This window comes from Narcine bancroftii, chromosome 1 (assembly GCF_036971445.1).
Source record: "Narcine bancroftii isolate sNarBan1 chromosome 1, sNarBan1.hap1, whole genome shotgun sequence".
In the NCBI taxonomy this organism is placed as follows: Eukaryota; Metazoa; Chordata; class Chondrichthyes; order Torpediniformes; family Narcinidae; genus Narcine; species Narcine bancroftii.
Window position 1 is genome coordinate 370,916,806 of NC_091469.1, and position 27,071 is coordinate 370,943,876.

General features: G+C 38.5%; 1 protein-coding gene and 1 long non-coding RNA gene across 6 annotated transcripts in view; one reads left to right on the forward strand and one right to left on the reverse strand.

Annotated features, from left to right (window-relative positions):
* Positions 1-404: 404 nt before the first annotated feature.
* LOC138751227 (uncharacterized) overlaps positions 405-27,071 on the forward strand; it is a 95,638-nt gene continuing 68,971 nt past the window's right edge. Inside the window, exon 1 of the long non-coding RNA XR_011349771.1 lies at positions 405-565. This is a non-coding gene — a long non-coding RNA (uncharacterized lncRNA). The remainder of the gene's footprint in view (positions 566-27,071) is intronic.
* The window catches only part of efhb (EF-hand domain family, member B), a 101,178-nt gene continuing 100,547 nt past the window's right edge, over positions 26,441-27,071 (reverse strand). For all 5 annotated transcript variants that reach the window (XM_069913216.1, XM_069913227.1, XM_069913217.1 and 2 more), the window contains one exon: positions 26,441-27,049. In XM_069913216.1, the coding sequence (XP_069769317.1) occupies positions 26,897-27,049 (153 nt within the window). In that variant the 3' untranslated portion in view covers positions 26,441-26,896. The remainder of the gene's footprint in view (positions 27,050-27,071) is intronic.

The window sequence follows — 27,071 nt, forward strand, 5'->3', positions numbered from 1 at the left end:
AATTAAAGTCTAAGTTATATTTCCAACCAGCCCACAGAAAAACTTAGACAAAAAACTTACAAAACTTCATTCTCAACCGAAGCAAAGATCATAAACAAAATTCAGTTTTTTTGGTAAACTGAAGCCAAAAGATCTTTGAGAGAGAAAGAGCACAAAATTCAAAGTTGTCTTGTGATGCTTGCAGAGAGAGGAACAATGGCTTGGTCCAGATCCTTCCGGCTGCCTTCAGAATGTTCATCCCTTTTTGAAATCCCAACATTCTAAACTGTCTTCCAGACAATGACTCATGTTTTGGAACTTCTTCCACTCCACAGCACCCCCCAGTGGTGGTTTATCATCCAAGTCCAGAAATATTTAGATCATTTTCTGCACATGCCCAGTCCGTCTCCCACTCTCTCAGCAGTCCACCTTCACCTTGGCTCTTAAAGGCAAACTGTCACTTTTTATAATAAAACCACACATCACAGAACTCTGTAACACAAAGTAATTGGAAGAGTTATCCATTCATTTAAATCATCCTCAGTTTTCCGAAGCAAGGGAAGATAATTCAACTTATATAAATTCTGTAAGTTATTAACTATCTTATTACCTAAATATTTTATCTCATTTAGCAGCCATTTAAATTGAGAGTCTTTTTAACATGATCATAATAAAAGAACAGGATATCACATTGAAATTTATAACATTCATACAGAGCTCTAGAGGTTGGGTACTGAAAGGATGCTTCACCTGAATTTAAATCATGGCTCACAGCTCCAGGGTAAGGCAAGAAGGTGATACTTCTCCAGTGGAAGAGGCTTCAGAAGAATATGAGAGTGAAGAAGAAATGTCAAGTTAAGAAGAGGAAGGATTTAGAGGCAAAAAAAAATTAAGAAAGAAATTAATAAGATTGAGACTAAAATAGATGGACTTACTGAAACTTTGAAGAATAATTTTAAATTGTTGACTGTAGAATTGAAGCAAGTTGAAACAGACTTGACAGTTAAAGTGGATAATGCTTTAAAGGTGATAAATAACATCTCACATAGAGTTAATAAATTGGAAAATAAGAAGAGATACAGGTACAATGTATTAAAGAGAGGTCTAATATGTCTGAAGATACGACGACCAGTTTAATTTCAATGAATGAAAAACTGTTGGAAAAAGTTGATATACTGGAAAATTATAGTGGAAGAAATAATGTTAAAATAGTGGGAATGTCTTGAAGGCAAAGAATGGATACCGAAGATAATTGGAGAAGAACATTTTGAGGATAAGATTTTGATTTGAGATTAAGATTTTAGACTAAAACCAGCTCCAAGCCAGAGACACCGATCTACCCTGGTTAGATTTTTGAACTACCAGGAAAGAGGGAGACTTCTTGGTTTGATGATGAGAAGAGCTAGAGAATATGAACCTTTGAGTTATGAAGAGGCTAGGATTTTATATCCAGATTTGAGTCAAACTCTATTAACGAAAAGAAGATAATTTAATCCAGTTACAAAAGTTTTATATGATGAAGGTTATAGATTTGTTTTGTCTTATCCAGCCACTTTGAAAATATTTGTACCAAATCAACAGAATGTGTTTTTCACAAGCTATGTACAAGCCAAAGAGCATGCTCACACCGATTTGTTGCAATGAATTTGATGTATAAAGAGATAAAGAGAGGGAGTGTTATCCCCCTTTTTTTCTTTTCTTTGATGGGTGAAGAATTTTTATACTAGATGAAACTGTTGGTTAGATTAAAAAGTTTTTTTTCCCCATGGCATTCAGTGAATGTGTTAATTTGATTTCTGGTGGCCGCATAGATTTTTCTGGTTTGTCCATGACCCATAAAATGGACGGTGGTGTTGCTAGCTTCCTGAGCACTTGGGAAGTGATTTTTGTTTTGCTTTTCTTTTTTTCTTTTTAGTAATTAATTATAATGTAGTTACTTCAAATAACCTTGATGTTTTTGGATTGCAGATGATGACGTTCAGGACCAAATTAATTTGTGGGAATTCTTCCTGGTTAGGAATGATGAAATTGAACCTTATAAATTTTATAAATAAGGAAAATCAATAAAGCAGCTAAGATTATGAGTTTAAATATTAATGGGATTAACAAAACAATAAAAAAGAAAGAAAATGTCGTACATTAAGAAATTGGGATTAGATGTTGCTTTTTGGCAAGAGACTCAGTTAACTGAAAAAGAACACTTTAAATTTAAAAAGGTAGACCAGATAGTTTTCTCTTCATTTAATTCTAAAGCTAGAGGAGTGGTAATTTTATTTAAGTAAATTCTGCCTGTTAAGATTCTAAATGTGATTACAGACCCAGCAGGTAAATATATAATGGTAAATTGTCAAATATTTTCAGAGGACTGGACACTGTTAACTATCTATGCACCAAACATAGCTGATGAAAATTTTTTACGATGCTTTTATGAACTTAGCAGATGTTCATGAAAATAATTTAGTTGGAAGAGATTTTGATTTTTGTTTGGATCCTTTATTGGATAAATCATCAAGAACAACAGTTAAATCTAAGGCACCAAAGACTTTGTTGTATTAAATGAAGGATTTAAACTTAATTGATATATGGAGAAGGATACATCCTAGAGGTAGAAATTGTTTTATTCTTATAGATTTGATACATGTTCTAGAATTGACTTTTTTTTCCTTTCAGCTCAAAATCAGTCAAGCGTTTTGAATATTAAGTACAAAACAAGAATTATAATCTGATCATTCTCCATTGTTGATTGAATTGGAAGTTGCTGAAAAGCAACAGTCAGTGTATAGAAGGCGATTAAATTCTTTATTATTAAAAAGGGAGGTTTTTTGATTTTTTTATAAGACAACATATAGAACTGTTTTGTGATACAACTTTACATTCAACTGAAGATCAGTTTATTATTTTTGATGCATTAAAAGCTTATTTACAAGGACAAATTATAAGCTAAACTTCAACAATTAAGGAATATATGAAAGATATAGATAAATTAGAGAAATAAATAGTTTTGGAAAAAGAAAATCAAAAATCACCAACAGAGAATATAGAAGTTTAACTAATAAAAAATTACAATATAATACAATGCTTAAATATAGAAATGAAAAAATATATAACAATCTAAACAGAAATATGAATTAGGGGAACAATCTCATAATATTTTAGCTTGCCAATTAAAAGCAGAACAGACTTCTAGAACAATTAATGCAATACAACAAAATAATAATGAAGTGACATTTAAACTAACAGAAATAAATTAAACTTTTAAGGAATTTTATGACAAATTATATACATCTGAATTGTTACAAGATAAAGTGCTTATAGATGACTATTTGTCACAAATGATATTACCAAGACTAACTGAAACAGGTAAAGATTATTTAGATAGTCATTTCACTGAACAAGAGGTCTATGAAGCACTTAATTCTCTACAAAATAATAAATCTCCTGGAGTAGATGAATTTCCAGTTGAATTTTATAAAGAATTTAAAGATTTATTAATTCCTTTATTTATGAAGGTAATAAAACAAACCTTTAGAATGCATAATCTTCCAGAAACCTTTTCAACAGTGGTTATTCCTAAAAAAGATAGACATCCATTAAAACCAGCTTCATATAGATCTATTTCATTGTTAAATGTTGACTATAAAATTATAGCAAAGGTACTAGCAAATAGAATTAATGATTATCTTCCTGAATTAATAAATATGAATCAAATGGGTTTTGTTAAAAATAGACAACCTTCTGAAAATATAGTAAGGCTATTAAGTATTTTTTAAAAAAAAAACAAATTAGGACTTTCCTTTGGTAAGGGAAAATTACAAAAAACATACTTGAAAAATTAACAAGGAAATATGAATTAGGAGGATTACAGCTTCCTAATTTTAAGAATTATTATAAAGTAGCACAATTAAGATTTCTTTTTTCTTTATTTGGGGAAGTTAAACCATCATGGGTAGAAATTGAATTAAATTAGATTGGAGAAACTATACATGAAGAATTTATTTATAAGTTAGAACCGAAGTTGGATTACAACTGATAGAGATGCTCCATTATTGAACCATTTGATTAATATTTGGAATAAAATTAAATTAGAAATTGTTGGAAATCTTTTGTCATTAAAAATGCCATTAATTAATCCTCTTTTAATGTTTTCAAAAGATTATCCTTTTTTGAATATTTGGAATAATAAAGGAATTTCTGAATTAGGAGATTGTTATGATAATGGTAGGCTGATGTTATTTGAACAATTAAAAATTAAATATGATATTCCTCATAATACACTTTTTTTGTTATTTTCAATTAAGAGCTTATTTAAGAGGGAAATTAGGATCTGATATGATTTTAAAATCTCCTACAGATTTAGAACAGTTAATTGTTGATGGAATGGTTAAAACATTTATTTCAATAGTATATATGATATTACAAGAAAAAACACCTAAATTAGGTTTGTTTAAATTGAAGGAAAGATGGGAACAAGATTTAAATATATCAATAGATCAACAGGTTTGGCAAGATTTATGTAAAGAATTTATATCTAATACAATTAATGTAAGATATAGATTATTTCATTATAACGTTTTACACCAATTGTATATTACACCTCAGAAATTGAATAGATGGAAATCAGATACATCAGATCAATGTTTTAGATGTGGAAAGGATGTTGGAACTTTTATCCATTCCACATGATCTTGTTCAAAGGTTAAACATTTTTGGATTTCTATTAGTAAGTTCTTACAATGAATTACGGGTGTTGTTTTTCCATTAAATCCTGAATTATTGTTGATGGGAAATTTTGAGAATATAACTCCTAAATTAGCTTTATCAGATTTTCAATTGAAATTTTTTTAATTAATTTTGGGAATAGCAAGGAAATGTATTGCTGTTACATGGAAATCCGATGTTTCATTAACATTAGGAAGATGGCAAACAGAGATTCAAAGTTGTATTCCATTAGAAAAAATTACATATAATTTGAAGGGTAAATATTCTGTAATTTTACAGATTTGGAGTCTGTATGCTCAAATAATAGGATTAAAATTATAAATAGTTCCTTTGAGTCCTCCAGACTGTTGAAGTCCCCTTAAAAATCAAAGGGTCTTTTATAGAAAAATGTTTATTTTTGTTGGGATCCTTGAGTGTCTTCTGAAGTAATCCAATTCAATATATAATTATGATATGATATATTTTAGGTATTAGGTTTTAGTAGGATTACAGGGATTAGTTGTTTTTTTAAGATGTTTTTTTTCTTCTTTTTTTCTTTTTATACATATATAAATGTATATATTTGTAAACTCTGTTATATCAATTTATGACTTTATTAATTGTTATAATTATCATATATGTGGGGATTTTTAAAATATTCAGAATAAACCAAGAATAACTGTAAAGATTTCTTCAGGGATTTGATTTATCCAAAGGATTTCTCTGAAGATGAAATCCACATTTGAATTATTGTGACAACAATCAATTTCACATCACACATGTACAGATTATAAATGTTTTGTCAAAGAAATTTGGAGCAATTTAATATTTCTTCATTCATTCACCATCCCCCTCTCCCCAGCCACACCATGAATAAAACTTGAACATGCGAATCTCACTCTCAGTATCATAATAATCCTTGCTATAGTATCTAATGATAAACATTGAATTACAAGAAATTACCTTACTCAAGGAAATCAGTCATTGTTTTTGTCCATTATTAAGCTTCATCTTCCAAGGTAATCCCTTAGGAGCGAAGATGATTTGTTTCTGATCTTGTTTTTTGGGTTCCAAGATGGAGAACGAGGGTCTAGGACACTTTGCGCCTACATTTCAGCACCAGATATTTTGGCCCTCACAATTTGGCGTCGTATATTTTGGCCCTCACAGATATTTTTGAGGCCACAGTTTGGCACTGGACATCTTGGCCTGCTTGTCCCACTCACCGTCTGCTGGCTGACTCTGTCCCGCCACACTGCCTGAATTCCCAGAGTTGAAGATACTCCCTCCCCCCAGGCAACTGCTCCTCCGGCAAACAAGAGCTTCTAGTAGCTTATACTGTAGCAATATATTTAAATTATTAAAAACAGTCAGGGAACAATAAAAAAAAGAGCTTTTGGTAAATTTTAACAATATATTTATTAATATTTATTTTGTTTAATTGCATATAACAGAATATATAATTAATTGAATTTAAAATTATTTTTTAAAAATTTAAAAACTTGTTAAAAACAACCCAGTTGTCATAAAAGTTATTAATTATTAAAATTATTTATTAAAAATTAATCAATTAAGTCGAAATTATGGACAAGGCCTCATAAAATACTTTAAGGATTCTTTTTCTCCATATGAAGACACTATCTTAAAAATTCTTTTGAGTCTACTCAAAATGCGAATAAATCCATCAATTTCACATATCACTCTTTTAACATTTAAATAGTATTGATCATGTGATAAATCACATGAACCTAAATGATTATTTGTATAATAAACATAGAACAACACAGCACAGTACAGGCTCTTTGGCTCTTTGTCCTGACCCATACATCCCTTCCCTAAATAAAAAGTACTAAACCCACCCTACCCTGTAACCCTCTATTTTTCTTTCATCCGGCAAACAAGAGCTTTTAGTAGCTTATACTGTAGTAATATATAGTGTCTGTATAAGAGTCTCTTAAATGCCCCCAATGTTTCAGCTTCCACCACCATACCTGGCAAGAAATTCCAGACTCCCATAACTCTTTGTGTAAAAAAAAACTTACCCCTAAATTTTCCTCCCTTCACTGTACATGTGTCCTCTGGTGTTTGCTGATCCTGCCCTAGGAAACAGCTACTGGCTCTCCACCCTATCTATGCTTCTCATAATCTTGTAGACCTCCATCAAGTCTCCGCTGTTCCTTTTACGCTCCAAAGTGAAAAGTCCCAGCTCTGCTAACCTTGCCTCATAAGACTTGTTTCCCAATCCAGGCAACATCCTGGTAAATCTCCTCTGCACCCTCTCCATAGCTTCAACATCCTTCTTATAATGAAGTGAACAGAACTGAACACAATACACTAAATGTGTTCTTAACAAAGATTTCTAGATTTATAACATGACCTCTCTTCTCCTGAATTCAATCCCCCCATTAATGAAGACCAGCATCCTATCGGCCTTCTTAACTATCCTATCAACTTGTGTGGCGACCTGGAGGGATGTATGGATTTGCACCCCAAGGTCCCTCTGTTCATCTACACTCTTACGTAATCGATCAATAACCCCATACTAAACCTTCTGGTTAGTCCTTCCAAAATGTATCACCTCACATTTATTTGGATTGAAATCTATCGGCCATTTTTCTGCCCAACTCTTCATCCTGTCTATCATCTTGTGACCTTCAACAACCTTCAGCTCCATCCACAATTCCTCCAACCTTTGTGTCATTCACAAACTTTCTGATCCATCATAGAAACATAGAAACATAGAAGATAGGAGCAGGAGTAGGTCATTCGGCCCTTTGAGCCTGCTCCGCCATTCAATGAGATCATGGCTGATCTTAAAGTTCAGTACCCCGTCCCCGCCTTCTCTCCGTAACCTTTAATACCCTTATACTGAGGAAATGCATCTAATTCCCTCTTAAATATATTCAATGAACCTGCCTCTACTGCTCTCTGTGGCAATGAGTTCCATAGATTCACCACCCTCTGGGTAAAGAAATTCCTCCTCATCTCAGTTCTAAATGGTTTGCCTATTATCCTCGAACCATGGCCCCGGGTTCTGGACTTCCCCACCATTGGAAACATCCCTTCCACATCAATTCTGTCCAGTCCTGCCAGAATTTTATATGTCTCTATGAGATCCCCTCTCAATCTTCTAAACTCCAGCGAATACAATCCCAAATTGCGCAATCTTTCCTCATAAGTTATTCCTGCCATTCCAGCCTTTGCACTCCCTCCATTGCAAGAACATCCTTCCTCAAATAAGGTGACCGAAACTGCACACAATACTCCAGGTGTGGTCTCACCAAGGCTCTGTACAGCTGCAGTAAGGTATCCTTATTCCTATACTCAACCGCCTGCTGTACCTGCATGCTCGCCTTCAGTGACTGGTGCACAAGAACCCCTAGATCTCTCTGCACTTCCCCATCTCCCAATCTATTGCCATTCAAATAGTAATCTGCCCTCTGGTTTGTATTACCAAAGTGGATAACCTCACATTTATCCACATTGTAGTGCATTTGCCATGTATCTGCCCAGTCCCCCAATTTATACAAATCACACTGGAGCTTTCTGACCCCCTTTTCAGTGCACACAACCCCTCCTAGCTTACTGTCGTCTGCAAATTTGGAGATATTACATCCAATCCCCTCATCTAGATCATTAATGTAAATTGTGAACAGCTGGGGTCCCAGTACAGATCCCGGTGGCACCCAACTGGTCCCCGCCTGCCACTCAGAAAATGAGCCGTTTATCCCAACTCTCTGTCTTCTATCTGCCAGCCAGTTCTCAATCCACATCAATACCTTTCCCCCAATCCCATGAGCCTTGATTTTGGAAGCCAGTTGTTTATGCGGGACCTTATCGAAGGCCTTTTGGAAATCCAGGTACACCACATCCACTGGCTCTCCCCCATCTATTTTACCTGTCACCATCTCAAAGAATTCCAATAGATTTGTCAAGCATGATTTACCTTTTGTAAATCCATGTTGACTCTGTTCGATCCCTTCTCTGCTAGTCATATGTTCTGCTATTACATCCTTAATAATGGATTCCATCATTTTGCCCACTACTGATGTAAGGCTCACTGGTCTATAATTCCCCGCTTTTTCTCTACCCCCCTTTTTAAATAGTGGGGTAACATTAGCTACCCTCCAATCCATGGGTACTGATCCTGAGTCTATCGAGTTCTGGAAAATAATTCTTAAAGCATCTGCTATCTGAATGTCCATTTCTTTAAGTACCCTAGGATGAAAATTATCAGGCCCTTGGGATTTATCGACCTTCAATCCCATCAATTTCCCCAAGACCATGTCCTTAGAGATACTGATTTCTTTCAGCTCCTCCCTTGCATTAGTCTCTGTTTCCCAACATCCTTGGGAGGTTATTTGTATCCTCTCTTGTGAAAACAGAACTAAAGTAAGAATTTAATTGGTCTGCCATTTCCTTATTCCCCATTATATATTCCCCTGATTCTGACTGCAAGGGACCTACTCTGGATTTCACCAATCTTTTCCTCTTGACGTATCTATAAAAGCTTTTGCAGTTGGGTTTTATGTTTGTCGCAAGCTTACTTTCGTAATTTATTTTTGCCCTCTTGATTAATCCCTTTGTCCTCCTTTGCTGCATCTTGAACTGTTTCCAGTCTTCGGATTTGGTACTTTTTTTGGCCAATTGATATGCTCTCTCTTTGGACCTAATGCTGTCTCTAATTTCCCTTGTTATCCACGGTTGAGTCACCTTTTTTGATTTATTTTTATGCCAAACCAGTATAAAAGATTTCTGCAATTCTTCCATTAGATCTTTGAATGCTTTCCATTGTCTATCCACCGTCAACCCCCCCCATAAACACCACCCAATCAATCTTACTCAACTCCCGTCTCATACCATCATAATTCCCTTTATTTAAATTCAGGACCTTAGTCTCGGTTTTAATTTCTTCACTCTCCATGTGGAGTGAGAATTCGATCATATTGTGATCGCTCCTACCCAAAGGGCCTCATACAACAAGATTGCTGATTAGCCCATTTTCATTACATAATACCCAGTCTAAAATGGCCTGCTCCCGAGTTGGTTCCTCAACATATTGGTCTAGATAACTATCCCGTAAACATTCAAGGAATTCCTCCTCCTCAATATTTTTACTAATTTGGCTAGTCCAATCTATATGTAAATTAAAGTCTCCCATGATGACAGCTGTTCCCTTATTGCATGCTTCTCTAATTTCTCTTTTTATGCCTTCCCTCACCTCTACATTACTATTTGGAGGCCTATATACCACCCCCACTAATGTTTTCCACCCCTTGCTATTCCTCAGTTCTACCCATATAGATTCCGCATCTTCCGAGTTAATATCCTTCCTGTCAATCGTGTCGATCCCTTCTCTCACCATCAAAGCTACCCCACCTCCTTTTCTTTCTTGCCAATCCCTCCTAAATATTGTATACCCCGGGATGTTAAGTTCCCAGGCTTGCCCACCTTGCAACCATGTTTCTGTAATCCCAATCAAATCGTATTTGTTTGTCTCAATTTCCACAGCCAATTCATCTACCTTGTTCCGAATGCTTCTTGCATTAAGATATAAAGCCTTCAGATTTGCTTTTTTTATCCTCTTTGCTCTTTCTGATTTTTTACTTTCGCTGCCTAACCTAACTTTTATCTTTCCTGTCCTTTGTCCTATCATACAGATTCCCATCCCCCTGCCAAATTAGTTTAAACCGCACCCGACGGCTGCACCAAACCTAGCTGCCAATATATTGACCCCTTTTGGGTTTAGGTGTAACCCATCTTTCTTGTAAAGGTCATGCCTTCCCCAAAAGAGATCCCAATGGTCCAAGAAGCCAAAACCTTGTCTTTTACACCAGCCCCTCAGCCATACATTCATTTGTCTTAACTTTCCATTTTTATCCTCAGTTGCACTTGACACAGGTAGCAATCCAGAGATCACCACCCTGGCGGTCCTGTTTCTTAGCTTCTGTCCTAGCTCACTGTAATCCTTTTTTAGTACCTCCTCCCTCTTTTTATCTTTTCACCTCTTCATCCTGGTCATTTATAAAAATAAATCTCAAAATGTTTGCTGGGGTAACAGTTTCCTGGGGGTAGGGAGTTTCTGAAATGCCAGGTTTTCAGGCAGTTCTATAATGCTGAGGGTTCAATGCCAGGGGATCAGGAAGTAGAAGACGGTGACAGGGAGATGGGCCAGTGCCAAATTGTGGATGCCAAAATGTCCAAAGGGCTACAAAAGATTTTTTTCACCAAAATATCCAGCACCAAAATATCCGTCATCAAATGTGAGCACCTTAAAATCTGGCGCCAAAATGTCTATCACCAAAATACGAGCACCAAAATATCTGTCGCCAAACTGCAGGCATCAAAATGTCCGATTCCAGGCTAATAAGACCAATTTGGGAACTGCAGACTCTTCCACAGATGGGGCAGAGTGGTGCATGAGGAAATGAACAGTTAGATAATTCGTGGGAAGGTGTGTTCCTTCTTCCACTTTGGGCATTAAACTCCTGGGTTCTCAAAACCATCCTGAATGTTTCTGCTCCACTTTGAGCAATCATGGGCCAGTTATTCCCTCAAATCAGTGGGGATGTTGCATTTCTTCATGAAGGCTTTGATACCTCGTTGAATCTTTTGCAAAGATCAAACCATAAGCTCTTACCCTGAAATATCAACAATTCTTTTCCCCCCCCCCAGAAGCTGCTTGACTCATCGAGTTCCCCTAGCAGTGTCTTTATTGCTCCATATTCCAGCATCTGCACTCTCTTGAATCATTTCCTTATGTTGTCTGAAATAGAGGGATGTGGTTATAAGGATAGATTGGTAGGCTGAGTTTGTTCTTGCTGGAGTGTTGAAGGCTGAGGAGTGATTATGAGGAGAAAAGATAGGGGACCGATATTCAGTCTCATTCCGAGGATAGGGGAGCCTACATTTTAAGGTGAGAGGGGAGAAATGTAAAGGAGATCTGCAGGGCAAATTTTTCACATAGAGGCTGGTGGAATGGGCTGCCTGAGCAGGTGGTGTAGGCTGATTCAATTACAACAATTTAAAAGGGATTTAGATATGAATCTAGATAGGAGCTGGGAAATGGGATTAACAAAAATCAACATCACAGTCAGTTTGGACCATTTGGGCACTCTATAACAGAGCTAAAAGTAGGGTCTTCTGGGAGTCTGGAGAAGGTGAAGAAATGACTGAGTCTAGTAGAATCTCAGTGATGGGAAGATTGGCCTGGGAAAGAACACTAATATTGATTGGCTTATCTTTTGAGTGAGTTGGGAAGATCTCAAATGACCTTTATCTCTATTGATCAAGAGCTATAATGAGGCATTGAAGATCAACACTGACCAACAACACTATTACAGCACCAGTGATCCAGGTTCAAATCCAGTGCTACCTAAAAGGAGTTTGTATGTTAACTCCACATCTGCTTTGGTTTCCTCTGAGGGATCCGGTTTCCTACCCCATTCCAAAAGCATATGTAAATGTGGAATAGCTTAAACAAGAAAGCCGGCAGATGCTGGGTCAGGTTCATGGGCCATAAAGGCATAATTACTCTGTTGCATCTATAATTTTTTTTTTAAATCTGACTTCCCTGAGAGATGGTTTCCAAGAAATTGGCAATGATCTTCATTTTCCAGTTCTTGCCATGATCCTTGGAACAGGAGTAGGTTGGTAGAAGATTTTGTCTGTAGATGTTAAGGGCATGGCCTGTTTTCTTGTATGTTTCAGTGAATAAGTTAAGGATAGCCTGGAGTCAACCTCTATAAATATATATATATATATATATATATATACATGAACGTAAGTGGTGCCTGCAGATAGCAGCTATTGATGTTTTGGTGACTTGGTGCTGAAGTGTAATTGTCAAAGTTTTAAGTTTCTCATTATAACCATATAACCACTTACAGCACAGAACAGGCCAATTCGGCCCTACTAGTCCATGCCGTAGCAAATCCCCACCCTCCTAATCCCACTGACCAGCACCTGGCCCATACCCCTCTAGTCCCCTCCTATCCATGTAACGATCCAGTCTTTCCTTAAATGTAACCAATGATCCCGCCTCGACCACGTCTGCCGGAAGCTCATTCCACATCCCCACCACCCTCTGCATAAAGAAATTTCCCCTCATGTTCCCCTTATAATTTTCCCCCTTCAATCTTAAACCATGTCCTCTAGTTTTAACCTCCCCCTTTCTTAATTGAAAAAGCCTATCCACATTTACTCTGTCTGTCCCTTTTAAAATCTTAAACACTTAAAATCTTAAACACTGATGATTACCTCCATACCCTGGGAAGTTTGTTGTCGGCGAAGTACAGCATTGCAACAAGATTGATAAATGTGATGCGTTAACTGTGGTGATATGTAATTACACCACTAGGTCACCAGGGGTCATCCCATTGACCTTATATATAAAGCAATCCAGAGCTACAGTCTAGCCTTCTAGGTTCATCTTGCAGAGAGACAAGACCTCTTAGTGTACATATTAGTTTATTAAAGCTGTCTTAAACTCCCACTGCTGGTGTGGCTATTGTCAGTACATTAAATACACAGCCGTTTTGAAACCAATCTTCAACGAGATTGGCTCTGTAATGGGCCGTTGATCGGTATCGCAATTTGTATGCTATCATGGAGTGAATGTACATCGGGTAATATTTCTAGATGCAGCTAAGTTTGAAACAGATTTTCCAAGCCCAACTGAGGTTAAGTAAGATCATGTATAGAAATTGGTGGTTCTCCCTATTCTTTCTGGAGTAGTCATTGCAGTGATGGTAATGTCCATTTTGTTTAAAGATAGACAGAAGGTACATTGAGGTTCGGGGAGCAGCTCTTCAGTTCCTGAAAAGAGAAATTGAAGGACGCTAGCAATAACTTTCCTTTTGGTAGATGGCAGGACCCAAGTACAGGATTGATTGGGGGTGTGGGGGGGGGGGGGGGGGGGAGGAATGGGAGTGGAATTTGGAAGGAGAGCACAAATATATCTACACAATCTTTATGATGGCAGGCAAGTACCAATGTCTGCTGGCTAGACTGCTATTTAATCTGCTTCTATATCTCAGTTAACCTGACCCCAAAATATCAATTTGTTTACAAATAATTAGTGTCCATGAAGAGTGTTAACATCTCTACCAGATAGGTTCAAGAACAACTTATTGAGATCAAGGAAGTAATTAATCACAAATATAAAACTAAATGTATACAAAATTATGAGGGGTATTGATAGAATAAATGTAAGCACGCTTTTTCCACTAAGGTTAGGTGAAACAAGAAACTAGAGGACATAGATTAAGGATAAAAGATGAAATGATTGAAAGGAACTTATTCGCACAGAGACTGGTTAGAGTGTTAAATGAGCTGCCAGCTTAAGTGGTGAATGCGGGTTTGATTTTGACATTTAAAAATCATTTGGATGGAAGGGGTATGGAGGGCTATGGGTGCAGGTCAATAGGACTAGGCAGAGTGAATAGTTTGCTGTGGACTAGATGGGCCAAAAGGCCAGTTTTTCTGCTGTTGTATTCTATAGTCCAATAAAGCATAGGAAGATTGGATGTCCCATTATCCAAAAAAAAACAGCTATGGAGACATCTAAAGGCAGTGGTCCATCTAAAAAACTAATGGTAGGTGAAGAGATTACTGCCAATGAATGGCTTATCTATCAACTGGAGGACATCGATATAAGGTGAAAATGGAAAAATTTAAAAGGGACCTGAGGGGCACCTTTTTCAAGGATGGTGGGTATGTGGAATGAGCTGTCAGAGAAATTGGTCAAGATCGGTACAATTGCACAGTGTAAAAGATATTTGGGCAGATTCATGGAAAGGTTTAGAGGGATATGAGCCAAACTCAGGGAAATAAGAGCAGTTAGGTCAGTATAGATAAATTGGACTGAGGGCCTATTTCTGTGCAATACAACTCTAAAATTCTTTGATTCTAATTCTGTTAATTGCAGTTAGAAGTTTTTTTAAAAAGTCAGTAGTTGTTAGTTTTATAAATTTAAGGTGCATGGCTGTAAATGTATGGTTAAAATATTCATAACATTATGTAATTGAAAAAATGTATGTTTTTATTTCAGAAAGCCCAATGGTAAATTGTATTAATACATCAATTTCCAAACACATCTTTTCTGCAAAGCCACTTCTTACTTTTCTATTACAAGCATAGTAAATACATTTTGATTAGTTAGTGAATGCTACAAGTTGCAGTCGTTAAAGGTTAAACCGTTTTCTAAAGGAATCAGGGAAATGCATCTCAAAACTATTTATATTACTGTAATTTTCAAGGTGAAGCAATAAACTGCTTAACAATTTATTTATAATGGATTTCAAAGTAATATATTACACTGTTGCTCAAAACTAATTTAGAATTTAATGTAATAAAATTAATGCAAAGCATTCTGTGTTTAATCACATTGTCATGCATATAAAGATGGATGTAATTTAATTTACTGCATATTTCAAATTAGATACCATTGATATTATTTTAAGTCTGGAGATCCACTGGATAATTATTTGGGTAAGCATTTTGAATGTGAATTGTGTTAATATTTGCAGTTTGAAAATCCCGAGCAGTTATCTAATGGAATATTTTTTAAATATTCAAATAAAATAATGACAAATTTAGTGTCATTTACTAAACAAAGAGAGCCGATATTATATCCTTAATGCACTAATTACTTAACTATTTTAACATGTACAGTTTGCCAAAAAAAAACAAATAGGTAAAATTAAATTCAGCAAATTTCTTTTGCACCTGCAATGTATCACCTTTCTGTTATCTTCATTGAATTTACTGAACTTGCCAGTCCTTTCTGATTGTTTGAGATGATCTGGCAGTTAATATAGTTCTTGGTTTATTATTGAGCCTACTGACATATAATTATTCCTTCACATACTTTTCTCTGATTCTTTAAAGGACTTGGTGCCACAGTTCCCAATTAAAATGTCCATTATTCAATTTTAGCCTCCCCTAAAATTTTAATTCAAATTAAAACTATAATTTTGTATTTTAAGCAATTATCTAGCATTGCCAACATTTATTGTCATTATTTTTTCTTGAGGTGATGGTAGATATTCTGCTGAAGATACTCTTTGCTCGTCTTTGTTCTGGTGAAATCTTCTCAGAATGCTGTTTTGATGTGATACCCTCATTCTTCTAAATTCCCATGACTATAACCATAATCTGCTTTCAGGTGGCTAGAATACCCGAATGTAAAGCTGTCTAAAATACCCCAATGTGGCTGTTGGGAGGCCTCCTGAAAGCGGAAAACCAATCCCTGAGGAGCACTTACTCAACTCACTGCTTCCGAGCGCTCGCCCTAGGCAACTGAAAGCAGAAAGCCAACGCGGCTAGCAGCTTTCAGGTGCCTAGTAGGGGGCAGGCTGATGACAGTCAGCCAGCAACCCAACTCTCCGCTGCTGACAGCCACCTTCCCTGCTGCCTGACAGCCCCCTGGCGCTGGCCGCCCCAGCCCTGACTTCCCATGCTGACCGCTCCAGCACCGTAGTCCTGCGTCAGCCGCCCCAGCCCTGACGTCCAACACCGGGGGGCTGTCAGGCAGCGGGGGAGGGATGCTGTCAGCAGCAGAGAGGGGGGGCTAATGGAATAATGGAAAACCCTTTAAGCAAAGGGGGACCACTAACCCTTGTAGAGAGAGGTTGAAGATTTTTGCAAGAACTCCAGCCAGTAGGTTTGTCCATTTTTTAATGACACAGACAGTAGCCTATACCATATTCTCTAGTATTGCATATCAATATTTTGGGAGTGAAAATACACCACATCAACTTGTTTACCATTACCAACTGTATTGATAACCAAGTTGAGTAACTACAGCATATTTTTAATATGGTGCATACTGCAACCACTGAATATTGATGATGATCCAGACATTCAAGCTAGTAAAGAGTATTGTTCCATATTCCTGACTTACACCTTTAGTTGCTGAATATGCTTAGGGATTTCAGAAAGTTAGTCACTCACCACAAGATAGAAATCCAGCCTTTTCCCTGCTCTTAGAGCCACGGTTATTGTGAAGAAAACACGTCAGTGCATCTACTTCCTCAGGAATTTGTGGAGGTTTGGTATGACATCAAAAACGTTGAAAACTCCTAAGATGTGCAGTGGAAAGTGTGATGACTGGTTGCATCATAGCCTGGTATGGGGCACCAATACCTTAGAGCAGAAAGCTGTGAAAAAAGGTTCTATGTAGCAGATTATTTTAGATTTGGGTCAATGGTGATCACCACGGTGTTGATGGTGAAAAGACTGTTCCTGTCCTTTACCATCTATGCTCCATGTTCTATGCCCATTGATTTCAAATTTAACAAGTGTCCCTGCTGTACATTGTTAAAATGTAAATAAAACAAATTTCGACATACAGCGCAGTAACAGGCCCTTCAAACCCACAAGCCTACATCACCCAAGTACCCCGATTATCCGACTAAACCAACTACTCCCATACATTTTCAAAGATGGGAGGAAACCAGTGTGCATGGAAGAAACCCACGCAGACATTGGGAGTATGTACAAACTCCTTACAGACAATGTTGGATTCAAATCTGGGTCACTAGTGCTGTTGGGAGTATGTACAAACTCCTTACAGACAATGTTGGATTCAAATCCGGGTCACTAGAGTGTAATCTTCTTTCTTCTTTGGCTTGACTTCGCGGACGAAGATTTATGGAGGGGTAAATGTCCACGTCAGCTGCAGGCTCGTTTGTGGCTGACAAGTCCGATGCGGGACAGGCAGACACGGTTGCAGCGGTTGCAGGGGAAAATGTGTTGGTTGGGGTTGGGTGTTGGGTTTTTCCTCCTTTGTCTTTTGTCAGTGAGGTGGGCTCTGCGGTCTTCTTCAAAGGAGGTTGCTGCCCGCCGAACTGTGAGGCGCCAAGATGCACGGTTTGAGGCGATATCAGCCCACTGGCGGTGGTCAATGTGGCAGGCACCAAGAGATTTCTTTAGGCAGTCCTTGTACCTCTTCTTTGGTGCACCTCTGACATGATGGCCAGTGGAGAGCTCGCCATATAACACGATCTTGGGAAGGTGATGGTCCTCCATTCTGGAGACATGACCTACCCAGCGCAGTTGGATCTTCAACAGCGTGGATTCGATGCTGTCGGCCTCTGCCATCTCGAGTACTTCGATGTTAGGGATGAAGTCACTCCAATGAATGTTGAGGATGGAGCGGAGACAACGCTGGTGGAAGCGTTCTAGGAGCCGTAGGTGATGCCGGTAGAGGACCCATGATTCAGAGCCGAACAGAAGTGTGGGTATGACAACAGCTCTGTATAAGCTTATATTTGTGAGGTTTTTCAGATGGTTGTTTTTCCAGACTCTTTTGTGTAGTCTTCCAAAGACGCTATTTGCCTTGGCAAGTCTGTTGTCTATCTCGTTGTCGATCCTTGCATCTGATGAAATGGTGCAGCCGAGATAGGTAAACTGGTTGACCGTTTTGAGTTTTGTGTGCCCGATGGAGATGTGGGGGGGCTGGTAGTCATGGTGGGGAGCTGGCTGATGGAGGACCTCAGTTTTCTTCAGGCTGACTTCCAGGCCAAACTTTTTGGCAGTTTCCGCAAAACAGGACGTCAAGCGCTGAAGAGCTGGCTCTGAATGGGCAACTAAAGTGGCATCGTCTGCAAAGAGTAGTTCACGGACAAGTTGCTCTTGTGTCTTGGTGTGAGCTTACAGGCGCCTCAGATTGAAGAGACTGCCATCCATGCGGTACCGGATGTAAACAGCGTCTTCATTGTTGAGGTCTTTCATGGCTTGGTTCAGCATCATGCTGAAGAAGATTGAAAAGAGGGTTGGTGCGAGAACGCAGCCTTGCTTCACGCCATTGTTAATGGAGAAGGGTTCAGAGAGCTCATTGCTGTATCTGACCTGACCTTGTTGGTTTTCGTGCAGTTGGATAACTATGTTGAGGAACTTTGGGGGCGCTAACCACCAAGAGCTTTGGAAATGTCTGGACTTGATTGTCCATTCCTCCCATGAATGCTGCCTGACCTGAGACACTGCTTTCACTTTTGTACAGCATTTTGGGTGACTGAATTTTTCTTTTTTAATAAAGGCACACTACCTTATGAATATTGGTTAGAAATTTGATTGAATGTGGTAGATTCCACACATTTGGAAAACAAAGTCATCCATATTGTAAATAATTTTGCATTTGTCACTGACCAACAGAATTGATAGTCAGCAACTACAACTAATGTAATTAAATCAAGAAATAAATTGAAATTTCGAAGGAGTCACGTGATGGAGTAGTGGCCGGACGGTGAGCTCCAGCCCTCTCCAGAAAAGTCGGGAAAAACAAAGGAAAACACAAAGGCACAGAAATAAAAGTTACAGAAAAGTGAGTATAAAGGTGGAAAGAAGATGGCGACAAAAAAAGAAAAATCGAAAGCAACGGTAAGAAGAGAGGAAGAGAAGACAAAGGAGGAAAAAGGTGAAGGCCTTACCTGTCCGAAGAGGCCCGCTGCGGAGAGAGAAACCCGCTCCCTCAGGTCGGTAAATAATGGACTACAAAAATGGCTCGCAGAGCCGAGTAAAAGTGCGCAACCGCGCATGCGCGATGCGAATGAAAAAAAACACACCGACGGGAGGGGGGACCAGCTGGGGAGTCGATCTCCACAGCCGGCAACGACAGCTGCAGAACACCTACAGCAAGAAGAGACCACAGAAGACAATAGAAACAAGAAAGAAGAGGAAAGGGCACCAAAGAAACAACAAATGGCCAACCCAGAGGAAGAAGAGGAGGAAGAGGAAGAGTACAGTGAAATAGAAGAAAAGAAAGGCAAGGTAAAGGATATACTTGCTCTTATTAAAGGATACATGGAGTCATTTAAAGAATGGCAAACACAGGAATTTAAGGATTTAAGAAAAAGAATAAACAACACAGAAGAGAAAATAAATAAAATGGAGATGACCTTAACAGAAATGGGAAAGAAAATGGACAAGATGGAAGAGCGGGCAGTAGCAGCAGAAATGGAGGTAGAAGACTTAAAAAAGAAATTGGAGAAATCTAATAAAAAAACTAAAGAGACACAAGAACTACTAGCTCAAAAAATAGATACAATGGAAAACCATAACAGAAGAAATAACATAAAGATAGTGGACCTTAAGGAAGATGAAGAAGGCAAGAATATGAGGGAGTTTATAAAAGAGTGGATCCCTAAGACCCTAGGATGTCCAGAACTACAGCAAGAAATGGAAATAGAAAGGGCACATAGAGTATTGGCCTCTAAACCACAACCACAACAAAAACCAAGATCTATTGTAGTAAAATTCCTAAGATATACTACAAGAGAAAAGGTACTGGAGAAGACAATGGAAAAAGTAAGAGAGGGCAACAAACCATTGGAGTATAAAGGGCAAAAAATCTTCATTTATCCAGATATAAGTTTTGAACTCCTAAAGAAGAGAAAAGAGTTCAATACAGCAAAGGCGATTTTATGGAAGAAAGGGTATAAATTTATACTAAAGCATCCAGCGGTATTGAAAATATTTATTCCAGGACAACAAAACAGACTATTCTCGGATCCAGAAGAAGCACGAAAATTTGCAGAACAATTACAAAAATAGACTGAGGGAGGAAGACGGGTAATGAGAGTTAAAATGATCACGATTGATATGTATGTGGGTAAAGACAAAAATAGACTGAGGGATGAAGACGGGTAATGAGAGTAAAAATGATCACGATTGATATGTATGTGGGTAAAGAGGTATAAGAGTGAATAGAGACAATGAGCATACATGAATGTATCTGTACTTAGAGGAAAATATAGATAGTATAGACAAGAATTAATAAGGGAAGGTAATGGAATAGAGAGAATAAGGAGGGAATTAAAAGAGTGACCTTTGTGACATATGAAAAGTGAAATCTTTTCTGGGGGAGGCGGGGTGGGGGGAAATAGCGGTCACTGCAAAATCAGTTGACGCTTGCGAGTGGATTCGCAAATCCAAATGGAGAGGAGAGTTGTGGTTGTCCGACAAGGGATAAAGGACAACTCAGGAGGTGAAGGGGAGATTGGGGATAAATAAGATAGAAATAGGAGACTAAGGAAAATGTTGGATGTTGTAGGAATGTTGTCTTATAAAGAGTTGAAAATAAGAAAACAGAAATGGAAAAGGAGGAAAGGTAATGATGGAAAAACGGAAAGAGAAGATAAACAAAATATAAAAGGGCTACCCTGAACTATATGTCTTTAAATACTAATGGAATACATAACCAAATTAAAAGGAAGAAACTACTAAATTTAAATGAATAAATGTATTCCATTAGAAAAAATAACATATAGGTTAAGAAATAATATTGAAATATTCGAACAAGTATAGGAGCCTTACATTAAATACAATAGCGAAAACCTACCGGGGACAAACATTACCTAAGTTGATGGAAGGAGAAGGAAAGAAAAGAATGGACTCAGTAGAATTTCTGGTGTAATTTTGTTGAATGACAACATTGTCTGACTGGCTTAATGCAACCTAGATTGTATACCTAAAATGGATGAGAGGGGGGGTGGGGGGTGGTTTGGGAGGAAAGGGGGGGGGGAGAAAAAGTCACTGTATATGTGTGAAAAAGAAATAGTGTATATCATGGCTAATGTGATTTATGGTGTGAAAAATAAAAAATTTAATAAAAAAAAGAAAAAAATTGAAATTTTAAAAAATCCTGTGATTTACATATTAAGTTGGTAATTTGCCTTTCCCTGTAGTTACAATGTACAGACCAGAATTAAATGTTGAAACTAAAGAGTTAGGCCACATTTGGAATACCGTGTTCATTTCTGGTTGCCATATGATAGAAAGATGTGGAGGCTTTGGGCAGGATGAATAAAAGGTTCAATGAGGATGTTGCCTGGATTTGAAGTCATTAGCTATGAAGAGCAGTTGGGCAAACTTGGATTGTTTTGGTGACAGAGGTTTAACTTGATAGATATATATAAAATTATGAGAAGCATAGAAAGGGGAGATAGTTTGAATCTTCAGGATCAGAATCAGGTTTATTGCCATGAACATGTGTGAAGAAATTTGCAGCAGTATTGTGAATTACAGATGCAAAATTGCTTTGAATTGCATTTCCATGAATTCACTGTTTAAAACTAGATAATTAGTTCATGAGAAGAGAAAAATGTGAGGTAGTGCCTGGGATTCATTGTCCATTCAGAAATCTGATGGCAGAGGGGAAGCAGCTGTTTTTATACCATTGGGTGTTCATCTTCAGGCTCCTAGATCTTCTTCCTAATGGTAGCAATGAGAAGAAGGCATGGCTTGGGCAGTCAGGGTCCTTGAGGATAGAGGCTGCTTTCTTGAGACACCACATTAAATATATCCTTAATGGAGAGAAAGCCAATGCCCATGATGGTGCTGGCTGAGCTTACAACCCTCTGTAGCCTTTTTCTGTCCTGGCACCTCCAAACCAGACATCGATGCAACAGGTCAAAATGCTCTCCATGGTACACCTGTAGAAATTCGCAAGAGTCTTTGGTGACATACCAAATCTCCTCAGACATAATGAAATATAGCCCCTGACGAGTTTTCTTCATGATTGCATCAACGTGATGGCCACAGGATAAATATTCAGAGATGTTAAAATTGATTAGTTAAGGTGGTATGTGAGTGGAAAATAAAAGGTTGAGAACCACTTTTTCTCTCAGCTTCTGTACCCCACTCTGTACAAACTCTTCACTGATCATCAGTGCAGAAGCACCCCAAGGATGCGAGCTTAGTCCACTGCTCTACTCATTATACACCCATGACTACATGGCCAGGCATAATTCCAATGCCATCTACAAATTTGCCAATGACATCACAGTTATCGGCAGAATCACAAACGGCAATGAGGAAGCGTACAGGAGGGAGGTAGATCAGCTCGTTGAATGGTGTAATGACAACAACCTTGCACTCAATGTCAGCAAAACCAAGGAGATGATTGTGCACCTCAGGAGGAAGTCAAGGGAACATGACCCAGTGCTCATAGAGGGCTCAGTAGTGGAGAGGGTCAAGAACATCAAATTCCTGGGTGTCAACATCTCTGAGGATCTGTCCTGGAGTAATCACGAAGAAAGCTCGCCAGCAGCTGCACTTTGTGAGGTGTTTGAGGAGATTTGGTATGTCACTGAAGACTCTCTCAAACTTCTACATGTGTACTGTGGAGAGCATTCTGGTTGGTTGCTTCACTGTCTGGTTTGGGGTTGCCAATGCTCAGGACAAGAGAAAACTCCAGAGGGATGTTAACTCTGCCTGCAATATAGAGGACATTTACACGATGTGGCATCTTAAAAAAGCAGGCGGTATCCTCAAAGACCCTGATCAGCCAGGGCATGCCCTCTTCACTCTGCTACCATTGGAGAAAAGATACAGGAGCCTAAAGATGAGCACTCAGCTGCACAAGGACAGCTTCTTCCCCACTGCCATCAGATTCCTAAATAATCAATAAACCAAAGACCCTGTCTTACCCTTTTGTGCCCTATTGTTGATATTATTATATTATTTTTTTATAGTAACATGAGATGGTTATATGTATGCTTGCACTGTGATGCTGCCAGAAAAAAATACAAATTTCATGACTTGTTCATGACAATAAATCCTGAATCTGATTCACTAGTCTAGGTCATCCAGGGCAGAGTGGAGAGCCAATGACATTGCATCTGCTGTGGAAAGAGTGTAGAGGTAGGCTAATTGCTGTGGTTTCAGGTGTCTACTTAGGTACAAATGAATTCTGGCCATTACCAACCTCTCAAAGCATTTCATCATGGTCGATGTGATTGCTATTGGGTGATAGCAATTGAGGCTGCTACTCCTACTCACCTTGGTCCCCAGTATGATTGATGCCCTTTTGAACCAGATGGATCCCAAGCAGCAGCAACAATGGAGATTAGGATCATGTTTATGTACTCATTTTGTTACACAATATACCTTGCCTGTGGGTGATGGGTGCTGAAGACAAATGCACCGACAGAGCCAACAACTTGAATGCTTCTGTAGTACTTCTGCAAACACTGATCCCTGCTGACAATGAAAACAGAGACTCTGCGGGGAAACTGTTCAGCTCCTTGGGTTTTCCTATATCGCCAGCCAACTTTGCCTCACACCAATGAGAGCCCCACATCTGGCGACCCTTGGTGGTGAGAGGGCTCAAGGGCGGGTCTCTCCCTGTGCACAGTCTGGCTAATTCAAAGTCCCAACTCTGAGGACTCACTCTGAAACTGTGAGCAGGTCTTGGGAATGTTTTTGAAGATGGTACAACCAGCATTGCTCCAAGCAATTGGTGGGAGTGCAAGCAGGAACAGTGTCCAGTTACAAGAAGGTCCACAGCTGACAGCCCAGCAAAGGTAGGTGCTCCCTAGGGACTAAATGGTATGCCTTGGATGCACAGCTGCCAGGTTGACCCCTGGTTACCAATGGGAAGGTACAGCACCTGCTATCTGGGATATGTGCCACCATGTGCCTCTTAGATCAGAAGGAGTACCCAGATGATTTAACACTGTGATGGAGACGCTGGCCAGTGGCTGTTGCACTTCAGCGTAAAGAGGAGTCAGGATGCCCTTGAACGACCTGCTCGCAGATGGAGGTGACACCAAAACTGTTGTCGGTAAGAAGTGCTACACTTGCATTCTGGGCCAGTTGGGGAATACCACTCAGAGTTGAATTTTTAAAGAAAGCATAAAAAGTGTTCAGCACCTTTGGAAGTGAAGCATCACAGCCATTTATGATGTTAGGTTTTGCCTTGTAAGATGCAGTGGCCTGCAATCCCTGCCATAGTTGATGCTCTGATTTTGTTTCCACCTTTACTCAGAATTACCTCTTTGCTATTAGGATAGCCTTCTGTAGGCTGTACCTGGACTTCCTGCAGAGATCCAGATCACTGGTGTTTAAATGCAATTGACCTATCCCTCAGCAGTTTGTGAATCCTTTGATTTATCCATGGTTTTTGGTTCGGGTACTCACAATGTGTGTGTGTGTGTGTGTGTGTGTGTGTGTGCGCACACACTCATCTGCACAGGTCCTGATAAAGTTGGTCACAGATCAGCATATTCATTCAAGTTTGAAGATGAATCTTTTAATATGGTCCAGTCCAAAAATTCAAAGCAGTCCTGCAGACAGGCTCCGCCTCCCTTGACCATACTTTTACTCTCTTCACCACTGGTGCTATCGTCCTTGATCTCTGCTGTACAGCCAGGTGATCAGACTTGCTGAAGTTCTGGCATGAGATGGTTTACAGCCAGGTGATCAGACTTGCTGAAGTACTGGCATGAGATGGTTTACAGCCAGGTGATCAGACTTGCTGAAGTACTGGCATGAGATGGTTCTGTAGGCATTCTTAATGGTGGTGTAGCAGTGGTCAAGTATGTTGACTCCTCTGGCTGCCCAAGCAATATGTTAGTGATAGTTTGTCTGGCTAGCACATCTACAATGATCAGGAAGGCATCAGGATGTGCTGTCTCATGGCTGTTGATTACAGTGCTCAGCCCCTTCAGTGCCAGCTTGATATTAATCTGGGCTGTGCACAGCAACCAGGATGATGGTGGAGATCTCCCTCAGTCGATAGAACAGATGACTCTTTATGTTTCTGGTTGTGGAAGCAGGACTGGGACATAACCATTAGGTTTGTGCACCATAATGAATTGATGATGAAGCAAACACTGCTGCCTCTGCCTTTACCCGACACTGGTGTCCAATCCATACAGTGGAAGATGACGCCACTGGGCATTAGCCCTGTGTCCAGAATACTCTCATACAGCCATGGCTCTTTGTTCCAACATGGGAATGTTAGCTACTCAAGGGCAAAGGTTTAAGGTGAGAGGAGAAAAGTTAAAGAAGATTTGTGAGGCCAGTTTTTATTTCCTCAGGTGTATGGAACACAGTGCCAGGCGAGGTGGCAAGAATGACCATAGAAAGTTTACAAGACATTTAAATAGATACATGAACAAGCAGGAAATAGAGTGATATAGATTATCTGTAAGCAAATAGAAGAGTTTCTAGATTTGCTCACTTATTCCACAAACTCAACGGCATTCCATCAATTCAATATTTACATTGCTCCACTTTCAGAAATACTCCCAATGGGCTAACATCTGGATGTATCAAACTTGTAAAAAGGTTTTAGCAGCAGATGTTGTAGCAATAGCATCAAGCAAAAAAGATAAATAGCAGTGTTTCCTGTAATAGATAGGATTAAACAGGGCAAATATTACAACCACTTAATTGGAATCCAGGGCAATGGCAAGGGTTCAAGATGGGGGTGGAAGGCAGAAGATGGAATTACAAGCAACTGGCCTTGAAGGTGGAGTTGTGTCCAGGATGCAGGAAGTTTTGGCTCAGAAGAAATTAAGGAGTCTCTGGCGGGCGGTATAGAAGCATAGGTAGAGTTGCTGGAACATCATTGGAAGGGAAATATTTTAAGGGAGCATGGAATTCTGACAGCCTTTTTCTCAAATTGTGCTCCCCTCAAACAGCTCCAACTGGAAACATTGTTAAAAATAGATTCTTTCACTACTTAACTTTAAAGGATACTTTGAAAATGATTATCGATTTTGCCAAGAATCTCGTTGTTACAAAAACATGTAACAGACACCATCATATTCAAAACAATGGGCTTGTATTTTCAAAGTTGGTTTTCTAAACATCAACAATTTACAAAGGTGAAGCACAAAACCTGCAGATACTGGAATCTAGTGCACTCATTCATATTCCAACAGAGTAACAGCAGTTCAATCTCAAATTATTTTTGCTGTTCGTAGCATGGAGAAAAAAAATATTTTCACACATATATTTGACAAAAGAGTAATTGTGAATTGGAACAGTACAGTAAGGATTTATTTTGGATTTTACAACTCATATCGTAAACTTGCCAAAGAAAATCTTAAAGACAAACCAGAGTTACATACTTATTTTAATGTTTTCATGTAAAAGCCCATTATTTCTTTTCATACAAAAATTATTACCCTCACAATCACCAATGAAATTTGCTGTCGATCTGACAGATTCAAACCAATTTTTTTTTCCCCACAACTACAATTAAAAATTATACTGAGAATAATGTTGTGACGAGTTAGCTGATATATTTATAAAACACATCAATGTTGTGCTCACAATGAGCTAACAAAAATATTGGACTTTAAATTTATGCCTCAAATTTAAATTTTGAAATTAATGAAAAACTTCAAAATCAATTACAAAATGTCATCCATTGAATATTTTTTAAAAATTAATTTCCTGGAGAAATTATAAATCCTTAACAAATTCAAGTATTTGATGTCTGCATTTCATCCAGGACCTCACGGAATGATTCTACGCAAACTTCTCCCTTTGAACGTTTTGTGGCAGCGTGCTTCCACACCTTTTCAAAGATCTCCCTGGACATATCCACTCCAGCCTTACAAAATATTTGCTTTATCTAATTCAATAAAAATGAAAAA